This window comes from Aethalodelphis obliquidens, unplaced genomic scaffold, assembly GCF_003676395.1.
Source record: "Aethalodelphis obliquidens isolate GAN/ISIS:26980383/991018 unplaced genomic scaffold, ASM367639v1 scaffold4, whole genome shotgun sequence".
Lineage (NCBI taxonomy): Eukaryota > Metazoa > Chordata > Mammalia > Artiodactyla > Delphinidae > Aethalodelphis > Aethalodelphis obliquidens.
This window is the reverse complement of record NW_020837948.1, coordinates 78,899,359-78,925,198: the sequence shown is the minus strand read 5'-3', so window position 1 is coordinate 78,925,198 and position 25,840 is coordinate 78,899,359. Positions and strand designations below refer to the sequence as shown.

Here is a 25,840-nt window from a genome sequence, read left to right as displayed (position 1 = left end):
TTGTTACTTTAAAAATTCACTGGCATTTACTTAGTATGGTGTTAAATAGTACATAAATTATTCACAATATTGCTACCTTTATAGTTGCTATTTTAAAAAGAAAGGAAGAAACGTAGGCAGAACACTCTGACATAAATCACAGCAAGATCCTTTTTGACACACCTCCTAGAGAAATGGAAATAAAAACAAAAGTAAACAAATGGTACCTAATGAAAAGGAAAACATAAACAAGATGAAAAGACAACCCTCAGAATGGGAGAAAATATTTGCAAATGAAGCAACTGACAAAGAATTAATCTGCAAAATTTACAAGCAGCTCATGCAGCTCAATATCAAAAAAACAAACAACCCAATCCAGAAATGGGCAGAAGACCTAAATAGTCATTTCTCCAAAGAAGGTATACAGATTGCCAACAAACACATGAAAGGATGCTCAACATCATTAATCATTAGAGAAATGCAAATCAAAACTACAATGAGGTATCACCTCACATCAGTCAGAATGGCCATCATCAAAAAAATCTACAGGGCTTCCCTGGTGGTTCAGTGGTTGAGAGTCCGCCTGCCAATGCAGGGGACACGGGTTCGTGACCCGGTCCAGGAAGATCCCACAAGCCGTGGAGCAACTGGGCCCATGAGCCATGGCCGCTGAGCCTGCACGTCCAGAGCCTGTGCTCTGCAGCGGGAGAAGCTACAACAGTGGGAGGCCTGCGTACCGCAAAAAAAAAAAAAAAAAAAAAAAAAATCTACAAACTATATGCTGGAGAGGGTGCGGAGAAGAGGGAACCCTCTTGCACTGTTGGTGGGAATGTAAATTGATACAGCCACTATGGAGAACAGTATGGAAGTTCCTTAAAAACCTAAAAATAGAACTCCCATATGACCCAGCAGTCCCATTACTGGGCATATACCCTGAGAAAACCATAATTCAAAAAGAGTCATGTACCACAATGTTCATTGCAGCTCTATTTACAATAGCCAGGAGATGGAAACAACCTAAGTGTCCATCATCGGATGAATCGATAAAGAAGATGTGGCACATATATACAATGGAATATTACTCAGCCATAAAAAGAAATGAAATTGAGCTATTTGTAATGAGGTGGATGGACCTAGAGTCTGTCATACAGAGTGAAGTAAGTCAGAAAGAGAAAAACAAATACTGTATGCTAACACATATATATGGAATCTAAAAAAAAAAAAATGGTTCTAAAGAACCTAGGGGCAGGACAGGAATAAAGACACAGACATAGAGAATGGACTTGAGGACACAGGGAGGGGGAAGGGTAAGCTGGGACGAAGTGAGAGAGTGGCATGGACATATATACACTACCAAATGTAAAATAGATAGCTAGTGGGAAGCAGCCACATAGCACAGGGAGATCAGCTCCGTGCTTTGTGTCCACCTAGAGGGGTGGGATAGGAAGGGTGGGAGGGAGATGCAAGAGGGAGGAGATATGGGGATATATGTATATGTATAGCTGATTCACTTTGTTATAAAGCAGAAACTAACACACCGTTGTAAAGCAGTTATACTCCAATAAAGATGTTAAAAGAAAAGAACCGTTATAAGAGGAAATTCCAAATGCTAATGAACATGTCTAAAAAGGTTATTCTACGAATAATCAAAGAAATTCATAATATAGCACTTTCCTTACCAAATAAAAAAAAGGAAGATAAAATTATTTTTATAAGAATGTAATGTGTAGTTCTACTTCAGATTTTTCAGTATGATAGCAAACTTTCTTTTCTCCCCGCCAAAAGCAAGTTTTCTATCCTACCTGATTTCCTTCTTCAAACAGTTGCAGTAACAGGATATTCCTAGAAATCAGCCTTACAAATTTGAGTATGGGAAGAAAGTCCACTTTTCAGTAAAAAAAAATGCGGGAAAGAAAAGGAGTGTCTATAAAGTAATTAATCCATAGCTTTACATTAAGAACGTAGGTTTATTTTTTAAAATAATGGGTCAGCTGGTAAGTCCATGTAATTTGGAGATTTAGAGATTTGAGTATAAACAGATGTGGCAGCGGGATGAAATAGTAATTCAGGAGAAAACATTGAACTGTTGTTGCTCATCTGTTAGCCAAGATAAAGACCAGGAGGTCTGGGTGAAATTGGTAAAAAATCATTTGAGACAAAGTCAGGGTGGCACATGAATACCTAGGATTGGCTACAAAGTGTGGTGATAGAATATTCAAATTTCAAATAATTATCTTCCCAAAAAATTATCTTCCAATCTAGTTTAGCAGAATATTTTATTTCATTTTCATTTATATTGCATAAGGCAACAATTTGGTACCAAAATGGTAGTTTCTACTTATATTCCCTGAATATGTGTGTGAACACACATGCATACATACGTATATTTTAGGATGATCACAAAGTAAGTATAATTAATTATCCAGGGTTCAAATAAAAAAATAAAAACCAATCATTACTCATATATAGTAAATGAGCCTTATCCTGATGTTCAGCTTTGGGATTGATGGATTTTAGTCATAAAAAAGTTATTTGGCAGGGCTTCCCTGGTGGCGCAGTGGTTGAGAGTCCGCCTGCCGATGCAGGGGACGCGGGTTCTTGCCCCGGGCCGGGAAGATCCCACATGCCGCGGAGCGGCTGGGCCCGTGAGCCATGGCTGCTGAGCCTGCGCGTCCGGAGCCTGTGCTCTGCAACGGGAGAGGCCACAACAGTGAGAGGCCCGTGTACCGCAAAATAAAAAAAAAAAAAAAAAAAAAAAAAGTTATTTGGCAGTAGTATTATCAAAAACGAAGTACCTTCTGTGTCTCTGTTTACCTCCTCAGTGAACTTAGAGTGTCTGGTAGAGTACACGTATTAATTCCTATGGCCCTTTATGATTTCCAAGGTTTATGTTCCCCGAGTTCTTGTTTGTGTATAGTTTCACTATCCTCAGACACCAATACAGTGTTTGACACTATAGTAAATATGCAATAAAATGGTTGATGTTATTATTTCAGACCATACCATGCTCCCCTAAAGTAAACAAAAGAAACAACCCAATGTCAGCGGGGGAAGTTGAGGAGGAAACATACCTGCACATACACATGAAAAAATAGATTAAGAATAGGTTAAATGGTAAAGTAAAAGAAAAAGTAGTAGAAATTGAACAGTCTGCTCTAAGTATATCCAAATATATGCAGCAGTATATATCGCTTGAGGCTGGATGAAGAAATTTTTCCAATTAGTTTCCTACCATAGGTAGTTTTTCCTGATGTTTCTGAAATAGAATCAAACTGTCCTTTTAAGGCTGACAAAGGAAATATATCAATTTATTTGTTTTGAAGATTCTCTTTGGGGAATGTCAATCAGAAATCTTTGTGTGATTGGTCCTGCTTTTTGTCTGCAAAGCTACCATGTGGGCCTATTCTGAACATAGAGGATGCTCAGAATGGGGCCATCCTTCCCCACTAGTTAAGCAGTAGATGAAACTATCCTGTGAAATGAGTGAACATAGGAGCAATGGCACTAACAAATGCGGCTGTCTGCTGTGCCGGGCACCACAGGCTGCATCGTGTTAGGCCTCATCAGCTGCCTAATGCAATGTAACTTGGGAGATAAGATAAATCAGGCAGATGACACTGTATCAGATTTGAAAGATGAGAGCTCTTCCAAAGCAATTGCAGAGTGTATATTTCAGTGCTGTTGACTCCAGGAGGTTATTGAAGTCAAAAGTCTTTCCAACAAAACCAATCTTTCAAGAGCTGGGTAGCAAGTAAGCAGAGTCATGCTATTTCTTCCAGAGAAAATTACCTAGGAAGAAATGGAATTCTCCTTTTTATATTTGTTTTACACAGCTTTGTGGTTAATTAGTATATCACCAGCTTAGGTATCTGCTTTTTTTTTAAGTGCATCTCATGTGCAAATGTGTATTAAGCAGGCGAGGTGGATTTTCCAATTAAAGGATATTTTCATCTATTGCTAAATCATTCCAAGTGCAAGTGCCTAAAACTAACGAAAATGAATTTTTTAATCATATTTGTGACTCTGTATCAATAAATGATTATTTACTAATTGTTACCTAAATTTAGAAATTTAATTCTTTAAAGTGATATTTCTTCCCTTTTCCCCCGTCCAGTTTTATTGAGATATAAGTGACATACAGCACTGTATAAGTTTAAGGTGTACAGCACAATGATTTGTCTTACATGCATGATGAAATGATTACTACAATAAGTTAGTGAATATGCATCATCTCATATTAATGGAAAATAAAATAACAAAAGTATATTTTCCTTGTGATGAGAACTCTTACGACTTACTCTCTTAACTTTCATATACACCAGTGTTAATTATATTAATTATGTTGTACATTATATTCCTAGTAGTTATTTATCTTATAATTGGAAGTTTCTACCTTTTAACCACCTTCCTCCAATTCCCCTTCCCCCCACCCTTCCACCTCTGGTAACGGCAAATCTGATTTCTTTTACTACGAATTTGTTTGTTTTTGAAGTATAATTGACTTACATACAACACTTCGTTAGTTCCTTGTGCACAACATAGTGATTTGAAATTTCTATACATTACAAAATGATCACCATGGTAAGTCTAGTTACCATCTGTCACCGTACAAAGATACTGCATTATTACTGACTACCTTCCCCACACTCTACATTTCATCCCTGTGACTCATTTATTTGGTAACTGGAATTTTGTACCTCCTAATCTCTCTCACCTATTTCTCTCATTCTACCACCTACCTCCCTTCTGGCAACCACCTGTTTGTTCTCTGTATCTATGACTCTGTTTATATTTTGTTATGTTTGTTCATTTGTTTCTTTTTTTAGATGCATGTAAGTGAAATCATACAGCATTTGTCTTTCTCTGTTTGATTTATTTCAGTTAGCCTAATGCCCTCGATGTCCATCCATGTTCTCACAAATGGCAATATTTCGTTCTTTTTTATGGCTGAGTAATATTCCATTGTATTTATACATATACCACATCTTTATCCATTCATCTGTCATTGGGCACTTAGGTAGCTTCCACATCTAGGCTATTGTAAATAATATATTTTTTTAATATTCTAAAACTTTGCATTTTCTATTTATTATGAAGAATGTCATACATTTAATTTAGGAATTGGAGGATGGGGAAAAGATGTTGAATTGATTCCCTTTTCTTTTGTAGCCTACTGTGTGTGAACGAGAGCTGTGTGTATTTGCTTTTCAAACCCTGGGAGTAATGAATGAAGCTGCTGATGAAATAGCAACTGGAGCTCAGGTAGTAACATGTGATACTAACTATTCTATATTTTTATTTGAAAAATTTATTCTGATCCACTAGCTAACTTTACCTTTCTTTGGGATGAATTTTTGATAGTTCCTTGATAGATTAAGAAAGCAAACCAGCATTTGATATTTCTAGATAGAAACTAAATTTTGCCAGCTTTATCTAATGTGTGTTTTTTGTCCTTTTGCAATTGCCAAGAGGAGAAGTTAAACCAACTTTAATTGTTTGAAAAATAATTACGTTTATTTCTTATATGGTGAAATTGAGATACTGAAACCCTTGCACTTGCATTATGTAATGTTTATTTGTAAAGTTATAGTGCCATAAAATGGAAGCCAATTTATTTTTAAAACTTAGGTTAAAAGATAATGGACAGAACATGTAATAAAAAGAGAGCATTCAATTTTACAATAGCAATGGTTATGACATAGGAAGGAAAATATAAAAACAAAGAAACAACTTGAAAGTAGAGAAGCATCCCATGTTTCTGGAAAGGAAAAAAATCCGTTGTAAAGATGCCAAAATTTATTACTTCATGCAATGTCATGAAAATTTCAACTAGTTTTTGTTCATTTATGGAACCTGACTGAAATACTAATAAATAGATGAGAAAAAAATTACAGAAAACAAAAAATAATGAGTGTTAATTAAGTGAGGCTAGACCAACCAAATACAAAACCATATTATGTAATCCTATGATATTTTGAAAAAATATAGTACTGGCAAAGAGTAGAAAGTCAGATTATCCCCCAAATAGGTCAAGTTATAAATACATTTAATACATATTAAAGGAGGTATCACATTGTATTGTAAAATAAAAATGGTTTAGTGAAGGTGGGAACAAATGACCTACAACATGGGGGGGGAAACAGGTTATCTCTTTATGCTGTGTGCAAAAACAAATTCCAAATGGCTTAAAGAATAGTTTTGTTTAAAAGTATTATACCCACACTAGAGGAGGGTTGAATTAAGCGTGCACAGCCTAGGTAGGGCCTCAGGTTCATGCATTTATGCAGATACAAAAAATCATGAAGAAAAATATCAACAGATCTGAGTCCATACATACTTCACACTTTTTACTTGAAAAAATAGTGAACGCTAAGAGCTAACACACTTATGAAAAAGTGTGTTTTGCTACAAACTTAATTACATAGAAGCTCATAAAAATTGAGACAAAAAACATGAAGATCATCACAAATTAATAGAGGAAATGAATGCACAATTCACAAATATGGACCTATAGTTAGTAAAGAAACATGAGAAAATACTTAGTCTCACTAAAAATCAAAGGAAGCTAAATGTAAAAGAATTGTATAAAATTCACAAAGATGGGTGGAAAGAATGATCACGCAACAGACATCTGGTCATTCTTATAGTAAGTATCAAATGCCTGCTATGTAACAGGGAGAACGCTAGACTAAGATACAACAGTTAACACAGACAGCCCATGCCTCATGGATTTAGACTCCCTTAACCTCGTTATTTCACTGATTACCTAGACTGAGATGCATCCAGTTGATGAAATTTTAAGGACCATATTTGTGATGTAATGAGTTATAAATGAAAATAATGCAAACAGAACATTGATCATATGCGATGTGAAAAATGATTCCATGATTAAAATAAATTTCAAAAATGCAGCTTAATATTGCCCCTATACCCAATGTGCACAAATTTGCATACTAAAAGCTCTGAGAATCCCTAAAACTGAAGAAAATGACTAGCCTATACTTAGAGGGTTTCTCAAATGTATCTATCCATGGTGAGTCTTTATCTCTTTTTAAAAATGGTAACATTTTTCTCATCCCTTGAAACTAATATTGCTCAAAAAAAGGTACTTTAATATATGCTATTTATAGCTATGTAAAAATAAACTTTACACAGGTGTGTGTATGAGTGTACATATGCACATACATGTATATTTACATGGATATGTGTGTATATATGTGTATAATTTTTCAAGTAGTATAGTTAATATTTATGCATTTTACTGGAAGTAAAGTATCCTGCATACAATTTGAAAAGGGAAGGAAGTAAAGCCTAGAAATAAGGAATAATTGATTAGAAGGAAAACTAACATATTAACAGTAGGCTAGGTTGAAAGAATAATAGGTGCTTTTTCCCCTCTTACTAGAGATACATCTCTAAAAATAATGGTTCTTAAAGTGAAATTACTTTTGGATTATATAATGATAGTAACAAGGCACAAATACTCGATCAGATCAATTCAGTGATTCAGCTCTAAAGATCAGTATCCAAAAATCTCAGAGAATTTAGTGATTCTACTCCAAAGTCAATGCGGAATATTCTTTTCACCACTTTAAAGGAGATACCCCAATATTCTGGTTATAATCCTGGAGATTACATGGAAATGGATTCCTTTTCTAAATAAAAACTGTATCTCTGTAGCCTTGTTGCATCAGTTGACTCCTGAATTTCTAGTGGTGCTCTGAGGAGCTCTGGAGGTTGCAAGAACATTCTTCAGAGGGATCTGCAGGAGGCTGCGCTGTGATGAGAGTGTCTCAGCAGCTGGGATTCCAGGCCTCCGAGTACTGCTTTAACCAGAACAGCAGCTCTATTTTATTCTTTTATGTTTTGGGGCTCTCATATACAATTTTCTTTTTAAAAAAGAAAAGATAAAAGGAATTACGCTTGAAATGTTTGAAGGCCATTAGTCTACAATTTTAAATTCACTTCTTTTCCAGAATACATTGTACATCATTTTACTCTGTGGAAAAATTAGCATATGTAAATAGAGTACAAATCCAAACAGTGTAACATAAACCTTTCTTTGTTCAAAGATTCTGAATGCTAACTCCTATAACAGATAAACCATAAAATTAAAGTGACTTACCATGGTAGGCTTTTATTTCTAACTCACACAACTGTTCGGTTAGAATGTTTGTTGGGCAACTGTGTGATCACTGAGGGAACCGGATTCCGTCCACCACATGAGTCTGCTGTCTTCAATACTGGCATACAGTAGAGGGGAAGGGAGAAAAGGGGAGAAAGAGCGCCTGTTTCTTCATCAGCTCAGCCCCTTTCCACTTTCTGTCCATTGGTTAAAACTAGTCTTATGGCCTGACTTAAACAAAAGGGGTAGAAATGTCGCTTGCAGTGCAGTTGCTTCCAGGCAGTAGTAGCCCTATACCTTGAAAGCAAGGAGTATGTAACTTCGGTGGACAGCAAGGAATTTTGCCAGGGTAGTTACACTGTTTCTTTTCAGTTAGGTTAAGACATATATTAACAAAAATATTCTGTTAATTAACTTCTTTACCCCTACATCCATTATTTTCATTATAATTTACTTAAGTCCACTAGTGAAACTATTGGCAAAACTATGCATTTGCTTTTTTTGGTAGTTTTGATTGTTTTGAAGCTTTGGGCACAAGGTTTTTAATTAAAGTATTTGATTGAAAGGGGAACATTATTCAGGTTATTTTGTATCCATTTGTGCCTTTCTTGTTGTAGTGAAAAACACATAATGTAAAATTTACTATATTCCTCATTTTTAAGTGCACAGTTCAGTAGTGTTGAGTATATTCACATTGTTGTGAAGCAGACTTCCATAACTTTTTCATTTGCAGAACTGAAACTCTATACCTGTTGAAAAACTCCCATTTTCTCCCTACCCCCATCCCTGACAACCACCGTTCTACTTTCTGTTTCTGTGAATTCGATTACTTTAGATCTTTCACAAGTGTAGGCATATAGTACTTGACTTTTTGTGACCGGCTTATATCACTTAGCATAAAATGTCCTCATGGTTCATCCATTTTGTACCATGTGACAGGCTTTTCCTTCTTTAGGGTGAATAGTGTTTCATTATATGTGTATACCCCATTTTGTTTATCCATTCACCCGTCAATGGATATTTTGGTTGCTTTCACCTCTTGGCTGTTGTGGATAATGCTGCTGTGAACATGGGTGTGCAAACATCTCTTCAAGATCCTTCTTTCAATTCTTTGGGACATATACCCAGAAGTGGGATTGTCACTTACAGCAGGATCATATGGAATTTCTACTTTTAGGTTTTTAGAGGAACCTCCATACTGTTTTCCATAGTGGTTACACCATTTTACAGTCCCATCAACAGTGCACAAGGGCACAAATTTCTCCAGCTGCTCACCAACACTTTTTATTTTCTGTTTTTTTGATAGTAGCCATCCTAATGGTTGTAAGGTGATATCTCACTGTGGTTTTTATTTGCATTTCTCTGATGACTAGTGATGTTGAGTATCTTTTCATATACTTTTTGGCCATTTGTATGTACGGCTTCTTAAAAGAAATGTCTATTCAGTTCTTTTGCCCATTTTAAAATCAAGTTTATATGATTTTTTATTGTTGAGTTATAGGAGTTCTTTATGTATTCTGGATAGTAACCTCTTATCAGATAAATTATTTGCAAATATTTTCTCCCATTCCATGTTGTTTTTTCACTCTCTTGATTTTGTCCTTTGATGCATAAAAGTTTGATAGAGTCCCATTGTCAATTTTTGTTTTTGTTGCCCATGGCTTTGATGTTATATCTAAAAAATCACTGCTAGATCCAATGTCATAAAGCTTCCCCCTGTTTTCTTGTAGGAATTTTACAGTTTAAGGTTTTATGTTTACATTTTTATTCTATTTTGATTTAATTTTTGTGTGTGGTGTAAGATAAGGGTCCAGCTTCATTCTGCTGCATGCGTATATCCAGTTTTCCCACCCTCATTTGTAGAAAAGACTGTCTTTTCCCCATTGAGTGGTCTTGGCACCCTTGTCAAAGATCATTTGATCATACATACATGAAGGGTATGTATTTTTACAAAGCTTCAAATGCAGCCTATGACATACAATTTTTTAAGGTGTTTATAAGATTGTACCAATTCATGGCCCCAAAAGTTTCAGAAAAGGCTCTTTTATGTTACTGATGATTCTTTCTCAGGATTCTTGCTTGGGTTTTACTATATTAGGAGACCAGATTATGCTGAAGACAGTTTGTATCTGGGTTACGGTGCATCTTTCTGGATGAGTATGAGTATGGGAGAGGAAAACAAAAAGGAGGGTTTTAATTTGTCTTTATTATTATTATCTGTTGCTTGGAATCCAATTTACTGCAAACACACACACACACATAAATGGAATAGTGTGGTAGAAACATATTAGCTGTTTCAGTTCTACTGTTTTCTGAGTAAGTCCTGTGGGTATCTATGTCTGTGTACTTTGGAATGTGTTACTTATAGATCCTATACCCGATGGCTTGAGTGTTGCTAATTATTTTAGGTCACTGGAAATTCTGGATGCTGTGATTGGGTGGATGTGTTTTGTGAGTATACACACAACATAGTGAGCCCTACTGTCATTAGATCAAAATACCCCCTCGTTAACCATAAGAATCAAAAATTGTCCTACTCTTACTATGCATTTTTTAGATGCCTGTTTCAAAACTTTCTGGAAATATCTTTCCCTATAAAGATTAAGTCAGCTGCTTCCTTATGAAGTCTCTTGTCTTTACCCTATAGGTACGTCCGTTCTGATGAGCTCTGTCCGTTTAGACCGTATCGGCTTTCTTGATCCAGTTGCTAGAGCGTGTTGTTTTTGGGAACTAGGGAGGGGAGCCACGCTCTTGACTGCTGTGTCGCCTTGCCTCTTAGTGAATTGTGCGAAGGAGTCATAGACGCGCATAGGCATAAAGCCGTCTTATTTAACAAATCAGAGGACATTAATAGCCTTTGTCAGAGGAGAGTAGGAAGAAGTGAGATGGTGTCAGGAGATTTACTGTCCTTGGGGCATGTCAGATTCATTTTCTGCAGTTTCCTTCCCCCGGAATGGTTTCTCCCCAGTTAGTCACGTCTCCGTCTCCCACTTCGCTCAGGTCTCTGTTGAAACGTCACCACATTTCCTGACCACGCTAAAATAGTCCCCCCTACGGCTTAAGTCTCTAATGCCAGCTTTATTTTTATAGCATTTAACACTGCCAGACACTATATGTCTTCAAGCATATATTTAACTGATTTTTCAGCACATCTTCTGCATTGAAAGGAACATTTCACGAGACCTTTTCAAGGACCTGCCTTGTTCATTGTCATTCCACAGAACCTACAACAATGTTAGCATGTAGTATGTTAGCATGTAGTATGTGTTAGTGACAAAGACATGTTAAAGACAGATATGAAGATATTAGTCACTTTAATATGTGTTACTTTAAATAACACATATTAAAGTAACTTTAAATATTAGTTACTTTAAATTAATAGTCAGGTTTGGTCAAATTTGATCTAAAGTCCCAAATTACAGATTTCAGAGATTGCTAGCCATCCTGAATCTTTCCTAATTAACTACCATGAGAGGGAGAAACAATGGCAAAGCATTTGATAAAACCCGAAGGGTAGTAACTATCTTATGTATGTATTTCAAGGTGGTAGATCTACTAGTATCCATGTGTAGGTCCGCATTGGAATCTCCCAGAAAAGTTGTCATTTTCGAGCCATATCCTTCTGTGGTAGATCCTAACAATCCTCAGATGCTGGCCTTCAACCCGAGGGTAAGTAGTCGTCCTAGCACGTCAATCACAAGTTTCCTTTAACGATAACTGAGATTTTGGTCTCGTTAGCTTTCTTCTTTCTTAGCTAAATTACTGTCTCATCGTATCCATGATCTGTCACGAACTCTGTATCCATTTAGCAAATATGATTCTTTTTCCACAAATTTGATTTACTTCCACCTTGTCTTTCATGTATCCTATTAACTTCTCCTCTCCTTTTCTCCTTTAAAATCATTTTCCTAACTTTGCCTTCATGAAACTAGACCCATTTAATCCCCTCAAATTCTGATCTTTACACATCCCATCTGCATGGAAGGTAGGTAAATATAATAAATTGGTTTATAATGGTCAATATGATTATTTTAATTTCATCATGTATTTTTTGAGATTCTAACTTATGTAATCTCATTTTAATTTTAAGGATCATGGGTTAAGGGACAAATTTTCCCTTTTCTTCTGTACTTTTAGTTCATCTTCTCTTGCCCTCCCCTCTCTCCCTCCCCAGTTATCTGAATGTTAGTGAAAGTTTATTTCATATTGTTGATCAACTGACATTTCTTGAGAAAACAGTTTTATAAATATTCAGGGAAGTTTGGCAGAATTCTTCTGAAATAACATGATTTTCAAATTACATGAGAGCCCAAATTGCCTTAGTTTCTATTACTATTCCTCTTGAAATCATTTTATGGAAACAAGGACTATATAAAATTCTCTTGGAAACACTTTCCCTCCTTCATAAGTGGCAACAGTGCACATATTTTCAGTGTGCTTTAAAATGAATTATCAGTTGAGTATATGGTGTCATTTACACACTTATTAATCATACTTGTTTGGTAACAATCTTCCAATCAAAAGGAACTAAAAGCAAAATGAAACTGTAAGATTTAAAGTGGATTTTTGTGTTTTAGAAGGATTCTGTGCTTACTTTATTCATCATGGCTTAATTTTTTAGTGGTGACAACAAGAATCAGGAGCCTGATATCTTTTGTGTATTTATAGCTTTTCCCCTGTAAGCTGAACATCATTTTATGTATTTACACTAAAACTGACATTATTTTCTTTTTTCTTCCCTCTGACTCAGTTATAAATCCTATGTCCTTGAGCCATCTTATTAAAGTCTTCCCTTTTTTTTTTTTTTTTTTTTTTTGTGGTACGTGGGCCTCTCACTGCTGTGGCCTCTCCCGTTGCGGAGCACAGGCTCCGGACGCACAGGCTCAGCGGCCATGGCTCACGGCCCCAGCCGCTCCGCGGCATGTGGGATCTTCCCGGACCGGGGCACGAACCCTGTCCCCTGCATCGGCAGGCGGACTCTCAACCACTGTGCCACCAGGGAAGCCCAAAGTCTTCCCTTTTGTGTACACAACACAGTCATTGCTTTCAAATTGACCCTGATGGAAAATTCAGGTACAGAAATAATATGTCTCTCAAGTAACGTGCAGACTTGCAAAGGCTTATGGTGAATACTATTTTTTCCCCCATTCAAACAGAAGAAGAACTATGATCGAGTAATGAAAGCATTGGACAGCATAACTTCTATTAGAGAAATGACACAAGTAAGTTTATCATCTTGTGGTCTTGTACAGTTCAGTTTTGCTTGAGTGAAATTATATTTTCAAAATATCTGAGAGTACTGGCCATGTGGTGAAATGTAGACTTTTCTATTATATGAGAGTATAATTAAAAAATGAAAATTGTTTTGTACTAGGATGTTTTAATTAAATTACATCAATGTTTTGGCATGCTACCACTGTGACTTTGGAGGGTAATTGCATAATCATAATCTGAATGCTCGGCTCTCAAACTCAGACAAGAATTTGTTGGAATATCTTAAGGTAAAAGTTAAATCTGGTACCATCTTCCTCGACTGCCAATTTTAATTAATGGTAGTACTTTCAAAACATTTTAATGTTAAAATCAAAACTAATATTCTGTCAAATGTAAATTACATGTAAATAGTTTAGATGTAACACAGAATCTCAAAAGACACCAGACTCCTTGAGAGCATGAGTTTATATTTTTGACCATTAGGGAGGTTTTGGTGGAAGAGTTTGATGAGCAAGGATCAGGGTTTATTATGAAAGTCCAATATATCCCTGGGCAGGAGTCCAGCACTTGGAAAAGCACATCTTATTGAATTATTGAGGCCTTTCTACTGCCAAACACTTGGAGAAAGGTTTGAAGCTCATCATTATAAGTAGAAATTAACAATCTAATTGACAATACCACACATTATGGGTTGAGTTTGCATATGGTGGTTTCAAGGCTTGCACTGCCTCTAGAGGCCTTTGCAAGTTTATGGTAAGTATTACTCTGAGTCATTGCCTTTCTCTGGGGAGGGAGGGAACAGTGATTTCTCCAGTCTTGGGGCCCACAAAGCTTCTGTGCCACTCCCCCACCCCACTACCCCATCTACTCCATTTGCAGATGTGCATCCAAAGTACATTTTTTAAAAAGATTTATTCTTTCTTAAAATTTATTTATTTTATTTATTTATTTTTTGGCTGCATTGGGTCTTCATCACTGTGTGCGGGCTTTTCTCTAGTTGTGGTGAGCAGGGGCTACTCTTGGTTGCCGTGCACAAGCTTCTCATTGTGGTGGCTTCTCTTGTTGTGGAGCACGGGCTCTAGGTGCACAGGCTTCAGTAGTTGTGACTCGCAGGCTCAGTAGTTGTGGCTCACGGGCTCTAGAGCGCAGGCTCAGTAGTTGTGGCACACGGGCTTAGTTGCTCCACGGCATGTGGGGTCTTCCCGGACCAGGGCTCGAACCCATGTTTCCTGCATTGGCAGGCAGATTCTTAACCACTGCACCACCAGGGAAGCCCAAAGTACATTTTCACATTCCCAAATTTGATTCTTGGTTCTTTTGATAGTTATTTATTTATAAAGTCAAATACTCATTCATCCATTCAACAAATTGTATGTGTCAGGCAGTGGTAAACAAGAGATCCTTTAATTCACAAGTTATTTGATTTAAGCAAATATTATTTGCTTAAAAGCCGTCATTCTTTCCACCTGTTTTTCTGTGCCCTTTCTACATTATCAGAATTCCTTTTCAAGCAAACATTTATTATTTGTATAAAGAAAAGAAAACAATAAATGCATTTCCACTTAGGGGGAAAAAAGAACCTATTGCAGTACCTTACATACAATTAAACATTTTTGGTCACCAAAGACTTTGGTATAGGATATTTATACTATACCGTAGATCCAGAGCATTCTTGCATCTAAAAATAGCTACAAACCCTGACTCTGGGATCAGCTCTGTGCCAAGAATTGCTTCCTTTATTCTGGGTCATGTGTAAGCTATTTTAATAGGAGGCAATGGAGATGATTGCGTGTCGGCTTGGGAAGTTGGAGGCCCATGTGGTATAATTTGCTCATCAGTGACATGGCCTGCAACCTTGAGCAAGTTGCTTAATTGCTTGATGCCTCAGTTTCTTCATTGCCAAGATGGTAAATAGTAATGTTGGCTTCTCCCTCAGTGTACACTTCATAGGGATGCTGTCAGGTTTTATCCTGTCAAATTCTTTAAACTTCTCCAAATAAATACAACATTATACTGGCCTAAATTGTCACAGACAGATTGCCTTTCTTTCTAGGAAAACGTTAATTGTCTGGGTGAATTCCTTTTAAATATTTGTTAATTGTTAATTGTCTGGGTGAATACTTTTAAAAGAAGGGGTCATCGTCTTATGTAAATTTTGTCCAGTTTTCTCATGTAAAGATCTACCCGAAGTCAGTACCCTCAGATATGAGCATGAGTAGTAGCTATTGCAAGTTTCGCTTTAATGTTAGTTAAATGTTAAAAATGTCAAAGAGAAACCAGACACTTGATAAAGGTGACAAGACAGATTTATTCAAATACTGCAGTAGGGGAGAGAAACTTGCAGTGTGAGCCGAGATCACCTCCGAGTAAGGCAAGGTGACCGAGATTCTTAAAGTGAAAACAGAGAGGGAACAAAAAGGGGCTACAGAGAAGTGAAAATGGGGGGGGGCTCTGGGGAAATGGAAATTTCAGGGGGGATAAGAGAATTACTGAAAGGTTAACTGTATGGGTTGGTACCTTTTGTGTTTTAGCAACATTGGGTTTTCTTGAGCAAAGACTCAGCAGTGGTCCAGGGACTTCCAGCCTAGTGCATGGAAGCCAGGCTAAAATTCCATTGAGCCTCTTATCAAAACGTTCCGGCAAGTCCTTTGTCCTGCATGGAAGGTCAGAGTTCATATCATCTTGGGGAGAAGCAACTAGGGTAATGGCTGCCATTATCATGTCACAACCACAGGGCTTCACGTTTAACTGGATAAGGCATACCTGTTCAATCTGATTTTCCTTTTGCAAAAAAAGAAAAAGAAAAAAAGGAATTTTTAAGAAAAATCAAAACGTATAATGACTTTTTTTTCAGGCACCGTATCTGGAAATCAAGAAGCAGATGGATAAACAAGACCCCCTTGCTCATCCCTTACTGCAATGGTATAAAATTTAGTTTTCCTCTTAATGAAAACAGCATCACTTCCTACTGCCTGCTTTAAGGAAAAAAAAAAAAAAAAGCCTATGTTGCAAGACCTGCAATGCTCCAGTTCTACAAGCCTATGAGGCCTGGGGATTTTACAGTCCAAGAGTCCTTAAGGACTCTCACTTTAATTAAAATTTGGACATCACAAGGGGAAGAAAGTGCTGTCATATGCACTGCAGGGATATACGATGCAGTCGACAGCAGTTTGTTATCTATCATTTTAAAAATTTTGATTGGTTAGATTACATGGTGAAGCCATTTTGGCTCATTTAATTTTCTAGTGTGATAAAGCTAATTTTCATCTAATTTTCTGTGTGATAAAACTGTTTCAAACACTTACTGAAAATCTCTCTATAATGTGTGTTTTGCATAATTTACTCCCTTAACAAAGATAGTGTAAATTTGATAAACTCTGTGTTTGATGACTGCAGATGAGGCACTGTTTCAGAGAAAGTCGGGTAAGGCACACAGCATTAGTCCAGGCTAACCCTAGAAAAGAGGGGTTAGGCTATAGTTGAGGGGTGGGTTGAGAGCTCCCCTTGCTCTACAACACTTACTTCAAATAATTTGCCCTCTGGTTTCTCATCTGCAAAAAGAAAATAGTAGTATCTACTCACCTACTCACCGTACCTATGGGGGTTTTAGGTGCGTCTCTTTGAAATCACTGACAACTCTATGGAATTTACCATGATTATCAGGCAGTAATACAAATGTAAAGATTATAAGAAATTGGTCTGAATGAGTACTTGTTCCATGCTACAGCCAGGAAGTTTTTTAAAAAATATGTAAAGATGGGCAAAGGAGGAAGAGGCCACCTCACAACTCTTAAATACTTAACTTTCACTTAGGCAGAACCTTACAAAACACATTTAATATAGTCTAGTAAAACCATGACAAGAGTTAGGTTTTAGAAGTCTTTCTTCTTTGTATCTTTTATAATCTATCTTTAAAATTCTGACGAATTGAGTACCATAACACATAGTTTTTATTTTAACTTTTAAAATTCTCATATTAAGTCATATTCAAAATGAAGGTAAAAATTTCAAATATCTAATCTCTTTCTTTTTTTCCCTGATGTTAGCCTGATTGTTCACTTTTAATTATTTGTGATCATTTCCTTCAGCTTGTTAGTCACTCTTCCTTCAAGGAGGAGAAAATTTACCAACATGTTTTACAATTTTTTTAGTTATTATTTTCTATACTGCAAAGCATAAAACAATTAGTCCTTTCAGATACCTGAGGTTTTGATTTTTTTTCAACTTCATTGTCTACATATGGTGAACAACAGTTTGTATATAAACCATTGTATCAGCACAAATATCCTCAAATATTTAAAGAAAGGAAAAATATCTTCATAAAAACTCATTCTTAGTTAGACAGTGTAGGGAGAAGCAGATGTATGAATCAACTTCTAAATTTTGTATTTAGATTACCATTATTTGAAAGCATATTCATGTTCACTTTGCTGACATCTAAGGTTGTGGTTATTAAAAATCATATCTCTTAAGTTTTAAAGAGCTACGTCTGTGTTTGCAGGTTTAAGTATCTTGTTTATTATATCAGCTCTTTAAATTGTTTCAGGAAGCAAAGCAAAATGATGTAATTAAGTAAAATTGTTACTCAATTTAGTTTATGTCACAGCAAAAATAAGTTTTAATCACTTGCCAACTGAGGGGAAAAACACTTTAAATATATGTGGCATATATTTGTGACTGATGCCTTATTTTAATTAATTTCAGGGTTATTTCAAGTAATAGGTCACATATTGTGAAACTGCCAGTTAACAGGGTAAGTTGTTTTTTCACATATACATACAGAAATGCGAGGGCTACTTACTAGTTGGGAGAACTGACCCCTGTGATTTTTAGGCAGCCTCTCCAGGAAATTGAAGTTAACTCAGGCCAAGCCTATTTCTTCAGTTAGAAATGACCACATGCGCCCCAGCTCTAAGTTTCTCCAAGATATCAAATTCAATTTCAGGCTGCTGCCCTGAACTTTTAAGTAAATGAGTCAATGTGAAATCATTTAGTTATTCCACGTGTGATAGAGAGGACATTATCTAGAGATTGACCAGAAGAAGGTGATGTGCTTTTTTATCATTGTCAGTTTAATGTTAGCACAGCTTTACTTTTCTATATTGGAGAAGATATTGCCTCCAGATAGCTTACTTATCGGCCTAATATGCTTACAAAATAAAGAAAAAGCTAATGGACTCTGATTTCAGTTCTGATCGTCACCTAGGAGCAGTATCTAAAATCTCAGCTCACCCATCTATGAATCTCTAAACTATGAGATTCCTATATATTGGATTCCTGTATAAGTACATATATTCTTAGGTGAAAGGGCAGCAGTTAGAAAATTTTGTTAAGTGACTGATTCAAAAGACTTTGTTTCAATTTTTTCCATGAGCAAAGTGGGAAACTATAATTTGAATGTAGGCAATTTCTAATTTTACAAATATATGTAAATAAAGCATGATGATGATAATTTTTGCAGTTTTAAAATCTTGAACTAACTTTTCTGCTTAGCAAATTCAGATATTTCCCCAGTTGAATAGCTGGTGGATACTTAGGGAATTCAATAATAAAAGTCTCAAAAAGAAATGTAATTAGGAAGGCAGATCTGCTTGAATGTGATTACATAGCATATTCCAAAGCTAAATATAAATGACTTTGGATTGTCTGTCTCCTGTTCCTTTTCCATTAGCCTAAAGAATTATCCTTCAAATCAGCAATTCCATGCGATTTATCATTTATGCAGGGTTTTTGTCAAATGAATGCCCTATTAATCTAAATTATTATGGTTTGAAACTAGATAATTCTTAAACCAGTATAGTTTGAAATTGTCATCAGCCTGATTGTATGTTAAATTTGACATGTTTTCCTGCATCCTTATTTTAAATGGCAGCAACTGAAGTTCATGCACACTCCCCATCAATTCCTTCTTCTCAGCAGTCCACCAGCCAAAGAATCCAATTTTAGAGCTGCTAAAAAACTCTTCGGAAGCACCTTTGCATTTCAGTGAGTATGGCTTAATGTTTAGGGGTGTGTGTCACCCACTTAGTCTTCCAGAAATGTGTAGGGAGGAAGTCATCTTCTTTTAGTAGTTGGCTGTTAGCACTGGACAGTTCACTACACGATACTTGATTAGGAAACCCAGAACTCTGAGAAGGCACCATGACTTGTTATATTGAGACCCCCAAAAAAAGGTCATTGATTTTTGATTTTGCTTTTTCCTTCCCCTCCCCTGTGTTTTAGTGGCTCGCACATTGAAAACTGGCACTCCATCCTGAGAAATGGTCTGGTTGTTGCTTCTAATACACGACTGCAGGTAAATTTTCTGCATGCTTTAACGAGACTCGTTATTCTTCAGTATTGGGGTTCAGTAAGCAGTCCGTCCTGGTGGTGTTTTCACTTGCAAAAGGGGATGCGTGTATGCTTTAAAAAATTACGTGGATTTTTCTAATAGGCATACGTATTTTTTACAAAATAAGTCAAGCAGAATTGATCTATACACAACATAGGGATGAAAAGAAAAAGAAAACTGAGTTCCCCTATGAGAAAATAGTGAAACCACTTTAAACTTAATAGAAAAAAATTAGCACAAAGAGGTAAAACCTTACACAAATTCTCTCTGCTACTCCAACTCAAGTTTTTTGAGCACAACCTCAGTGTGAATACTTTAACAGAAGAAAAGGTAGGGCTAAGAATAAGCAAAATGGAGATTGGACACCAAAGAGCCATCGGCTACCTGCTTTTCAGCCCGCAGGGCACCACATGGGCAGGATACTGTGGGTGTGGTCTTCATCTTTATTTACGCCCTTCATCTCCAGCATCCCACCTCACTCTCATTCAGCTGATTTTCATCTGATGATGTAAGGAGGTCAGGAGATGAAATCCTCAACCCGGTCACCTGTGCGAGATCTCATATTCTGATGACAATTGGGATGACACAACTAAATATAAATGTTCATAAATACACATTTAATATAAATATAAATGTTCATAAATATAAATGTCCATAAATACGTATTTATTGAATTAATATTTGGTGCATACTAAATACGGTATGAGGGCCCTAGAGCATGGAGATAATAAGAGACAATTTTAATTGTTCTGAGTAGTAGACTGGTCGAAGAGTTTCAGTTAATGAAACTCTCCGTAACTTGAAAAATTTAGAGGAAGTAAGGAATGGGATGACAGTGCCGTATAATGAAAATCTAAGATATTTTGTTGATATACTAGCAGATGAGTCCTGATCAACTTTCTGTCACATGTGTTTCAGCCACGTTTACTTTCAGTATTTTAGAGTCATTAACATAAAAGCCTACTCCAGGGCTTCCCTGGTGGCACAGTGGTTAAGAAAACGCCTGCCAATGCAGGAGACAGGTTCCATCACTGGTCCAGGAAAGATCCCACATGCTGCAGAGCAACCAAGCCTGTGAGCCACAACTACTGAGCCCGCACTCTAGAGCCCATGCGCCACAACTACTGAGCCCGCATGCCTAGCGCCCATGCTCCGCAACAAGAGAAGCCACCGCAATGAGAAGCCCGCGCACTGCAACGAGGAGTAGCCCCTGCTCGCCACAACTAGAGAAAGCCGCGCACAGCAACGAAGACCCAATGCAGCCAAAAATAAATAAATTAATTAAAAAAACAAAAAGCCTACTCCAGTACTTGATACTAAGTGACTCTTTGTCATCAGCTGGGTGGAAACTCTTTACTAAGGATTTTTTCTGGCTGTCATTTTCCATATATCAATGCACTCTGAATTTTAAGAACAAGAATATTAGTACTCTTTTCAAATTAGACCTTGAAATCAGAGCTTTATCATTTTATTAAGAGCTAATGTTCCAGCATAAGACCAATGGTCTTCTTTTGTGAAATATTAACATTTGAAACCATAAACTGACTGTTTCCTTTCCCACCTCCTCTCATTCTAGCTCCACGGTGCAATGTATGGAAGTGGAATCTATCTTAGTCCAATGTCAAGCATATCATTTGGTTACTCAGGTAAGCTTGTATTTCATTTCAACCTCAAATATATTGTTTTTGTTGTTGTATATTCTAGGCACAATTTTTTATCGAGTGAATGAAGCCTATTTGATGTATTTGTATTAAATTCATTTGATAAATGTCAGAAGTAAAAACAAAGCTCACGTGTCAAGATGAATTTATAATACTTCCCCTAGCATATAAGATGGAGCATATGTTTTGTCAGTTTCAAAATTAATTTTAATTTTGTTTCAATAGTTTCTACATTTATTCCGTCTACAGTGAACATTGAAAATATAGCATGTACAAAATATTATGTAGAGCACTGAAAAATGTTTACACATTATATTAAAGACGTTTTAAGCAGTATGGAGAACTTAGGATTAGAAAAACACCCTCAGAACCATCCTACTTATTGACAACTTCTTGTTAATATTTTAGTGAGATTGTTTGAGAAAAATGTATTGGAATAAACTGAAACCATGTGCCGAGGAGGAGCCTCATAAATTCAAAATATGGAAAGAACGATTACCAAATTGTTAGCGTTCGTAATCCTGAGGTAGTAAAATTCAGGGTGATTTTTTCTTTGTACTTTAAAAATTTTTGGAATATTTCACAATGATCTGTGTGATTTTTTTTTTTCTCAGAACAGAAACTTATTCTGTTTAAATATAAAATAATTATGCCCATTGTAAAGAAATCGAAACTACACAGAATTGTATAAAATAACAAATGAAACATTTTCCTCCTAACAACCCCAGGGTTTGGTGAGTTCCCCTTTAGACTTAAAGGCTTTTATATTCGTATACCTGCATAGATAGTTGGTCTTGCTTATGTGCTTGTGTTGTGTGGGGTTACATGATTCCATTAAACAGCTTCAGGAGATGTTGTTCACATGGTGCCTGGATGGTAAGTCTTAAGATCCATATATTATAGAACAGGAGACTTAGAGAGATATAATAACTAGGAGAACATTGAGCAGGCTTACCTGTCTGATTCTTTTGCCCAAGTTCACACTCTTTCAGCCACAGCAAGTGGTTTCTCAGTGTTCCACCTCGACCTTTCCCAGAGCACATGTCCTAAGAGGACCAGGTGGGCTCTGTATGCCTCTTCTGACCCAGCCTCAAAACTCAACGTGGCGCCACTTCCCATGTACAGTATTGGTCAAAGCAGTCACAAGCCCGTCCACATCCAGGGGCTGGGGAATTAGACTCCATCTCCTGATGAAAGAGTGGCACAGTCGCATTGTAGAAAAACTTACTGTTGAGAGCTATTGTTGCAGTGATCTTTGAAAACACAATATGCCAAAATAAAACTAGGAAAATAAATATCAGAAGAGTAAGATAGTATAGGAAATAACATCATGTAGTTCAGTGGGAAAGATGATCAGAATCAGCTTAAATCAGACTCTAAATCTTTTTAAAACAGAACACAGTAAAAAAGTAATATCAAACCATTTTTAATAAATAAATACAATCTCAGCATAGATAAGGACAACACAACACATCATCGAGTCCTGTGATTTTCTGCTTCTTATACGGGTGTAGTGACTCCTTAGATGGGTTCATGGAAAGGTTTTTGAGGGATTCAGATGAATGTGAAATTGGTCTGTGTGAATGTTTGTCTGGAAAGAGGGTAGATAGCTTTCATCCAATTCTTTCAGTGTCCTTGATCTGAAAAAGGAAAGGAAGAACCTCTACAGTACGTTGAAGTAGCTTCATACTTGGTTTGGAGGGCTTCAGGTCTAGGAGTTAGAGAGCAGAACCGTCTTTCTGCACTAATAGCTTCGCCTGTTCCTCAGCTTGACCACACCCACTTCTGCCTCTTTGCGGGAATGTCTGCCTTGGGAAGTGCCTGCATCCACACCATTTGCAGTTTGGTCCATAGGCTTTGCCCCATTTTCATTAAGCCTTTTATTGAAGCAGCAGCAAACAAATAGGCTTTTCTCAACTTCAGGATAGTAGATGAGCATTTTTAAACACACTATAGCTACAAATCTACCTATTCTAAAACAGACAGGAATTTTAATTCTGTTTTGTCTGAAATATTTCACAATAAAAAGCCATGGCATTAACAGGTTAAGGTAAGACTTGTGAGTATCATAGACAAAAGGACTTAAATAGTTTTCCTTTATTAGGAGGAATAGTAGATTCTACAGGAATTGAGCATGAAGTTAAGTTGCAGTATAAATATATTTTTCTGAAATTGTTTATATTTTCCACCCCTTATCTTCTTCTAGTCACTAGATGGTAGGAATAAAATTTAGGTCCTAAATGCCTTTTAAAATCAAGTTTGAAGAATTTTCTGATTATATCAATTTTATGCAAGGGAAGGTCCTAGCCTTCTTTTCAATGCAAAGAAAAACAAAGTGTATTTTCTACTTTGTAACTTGACCAGGATTTCCAGAACCCACCAACTTTCCACCCTGCTTGCTCAGGGCACAGCAGCTGCTCCTTCAGGAGCCCTTTGTGATGGTCTGTGGCCTGATGCTGTCAAACCTTTGCCTAAAGTGGAACTTTGCAGTGTAGATGGATTGTATTTTGAGCTGCATCATACGGCTTTGTCCCTAAATTATTATTTTGCTGATGTTTTTAGGGATGAACAAGAAGCAGAAGGTGTCAGCCAAGGATGAGCCAGCTTCAAGCAGTAAAAACAGCAACGCATCACAGGTGGTGTAGCTAATCGGGTGACTGCCTCTGATGAGTGAACTCTAGCTCCCTTAGCTGGCAGGACTTCGATAAATACTCAGGCTTTTTAAATCTGCAGAATTATTTTAAGTGGTCGTTACTCCTGCAGGAATGAAACTCACCCTAAAATGCCTTTATTCGATAAATATTCAATAAGTATGTATTGAGCTTCTACAAGAGTGCTGGACATCTCCAAGATACTGGGCTACAGTGATCATCAGCGATAGACAAATCCTCTTGGTGCCTGTGTTCTCCTGAGTGGATATAAATAAACTAAATATATATTTAGACAGAAAGAATGCTAGATGGTGGTAAATCTTACAGAGAACAATCAGGGGAAAGGGATGTTGAATGCTGTGGGATGCAAGATGGAACTCGAATGAATTTTAAATGGGGTGATCAGGAAAGCATGCTCTGAGAAGGTTCTATTTGAGTAAAGACCTATAGGTGGTGGGTGCACGAGCCATATGGCTCTCTGGGAGAAAGAACACTCCAGGCACAGAGAAGGGCAAACACAGATCCCTTGTTGTTTCAGAGAAAACAAGCATTCTGGACAAATTAAAATCCATCTGATGAATAATGTGACTTTAGATTATTTTTAAAAGAGTATAGCTCGTCTAGTGTCTGAAAACAAAAACAAACCCCCAGATTTTCTACATGAAATGTTTCTGAAACCTCTGTGGCTTAATGATGCTATAAATATGGGTTTGTTTTGGGTAGTTAGATGATCTAGAATAATTCATTTTAATGTTTGAAAAGATTATGCAACTTTAATTTTGTTTCCCTCTAAATAGAGATGCTAGGCTTCTGGTAAAAATAAATTTGAGTTCTAATTCTATGTTGTGAGGCTATTGAACTTTAATTTAGTATTTTTTAATTTGCTTATTTTTGAGAGTAATTTAATTATGATTATGTACAGAAATTAAGTGATATAACAAATATAGATTGACATTAAGAGAGAATTCAAGGATTTTGCTGCTGGTCGAGATAGACCTTTTTTAAACCTCTGGAACTATCTTAGTGACTATTACTTTTTAATGATGATTCTTTTTTTTCACTTGAATGACTGTCCCATTTTTACTCTAATTTTTAAATTCTTTTGGACTTTAGTCACAGAAAAAAGGACAGCAATCCCAGTTCCTGCAAAGCCGTAACTTAAAATGCATAGCCTTATGTGAAGGTAAGTTGAAAGTTTTACAATTCTCATAGCGTTAATTCTCTCTCTTATCTGTATTTAAAAGTTTAAGTGTGTTTACAGAATGCTCACAATGGACTAGTGAAAGCTTTATTCCTTATGACCATCTCTAAGGGCACAAATGGAAAATACTTACAACAGAGATCATAAAGGTTAAAACCAAAAAGCAGAATTGGCAAGAATTCAACTAGTGCTATATTTTATTCTTGGGAGATATTTCAGAATGGTAATTATCTCTTTCTGATCAAGTATTGCTTTTCTCTTTTGTTAATATACCCCTTCCTCTTTATGTTGGTTTCTGAATGTATAATACCATAAAAAATCTGAAAGATGAACCAAGTGCTGAGTAGATAACCCAGTAGGCCTTTCTCATTCCTACACTGAAATTATTCTTCGATTCTGAACTTAGGACAGAAAATTGACAGGCGATTTGCAAGATCATATACTTTCCTTTGTTCTTGCTTTAAAATCTGACTTTGGCTAAAAGTTCATTTTTTTTTCTTCTTGTGTTGGGAGTTTCGGTAGCCACTGTTTACTGTCTTTCAAGTTTTTCAACGTTTGATGGTTATAGAGGACGCTAAGTTGCTTTCTACATAGTTCCCAAGTCAGGACCTATTTGCCACCATAACACAAAAGTGATTTCCTTCCTATTGTTATGCTAATCGTGTTCCAGACATAAAA

At 36.5% G+C, this 25,840-nt stretch overlaps 1 protein-coding gene across 2 annotated transcripts in view; it reads left to right on the top strand.

Moving 5' to 3' along the window:
• Positions 1-25,840, top strand: part of PARP8 (poly(ADP-ribose) polymerase family member 8) — a 179,284-nt gene that overhangs the window by 142,907 nt on the left and 10,537 nt on the right. The window contains exons 16-25 of one of the 2 annotated variants that reach the window (XM_027101140.1): positions 5,149-5,241; positions 11,648-11,773; positions 13,261-13,326; positions 16,173-16,240; positions 18,023-18,071; positions 19,191-19,303; positions 19,541-19,613; positions 21,226-21,295; positions 23,873-23,946; positions 25,075-25,144. In XM_027101140.1, the coding sequence (XP_026956941.1) occupies positions 5,149-5,241; positions 11,648-11,773; positions 13,261-13,326; positions 16,173-16,240; positions 18,023-18,071; positions 19,191-19,303; positions 19,541-19,613; positions 21,226-21,295; positions 23,873-23,946; positions 25,075-25,144 (802 nt within the window). The remainder of the gene's footprint in view (positions 1-5,148; positions 5,242-11,647; positions 11,774-13,260; positions 13,327-16,172; positions 16,241-18,022; positions 18,072-19,190; positions 19,304-19,540; positions 19,614-21,225; positions 21,296-23,872; positions 23,947-25,074; positions 25,145-25,840) is intronic. The other variant, XM_027101141.1, reaches the window with a different exon arrangement.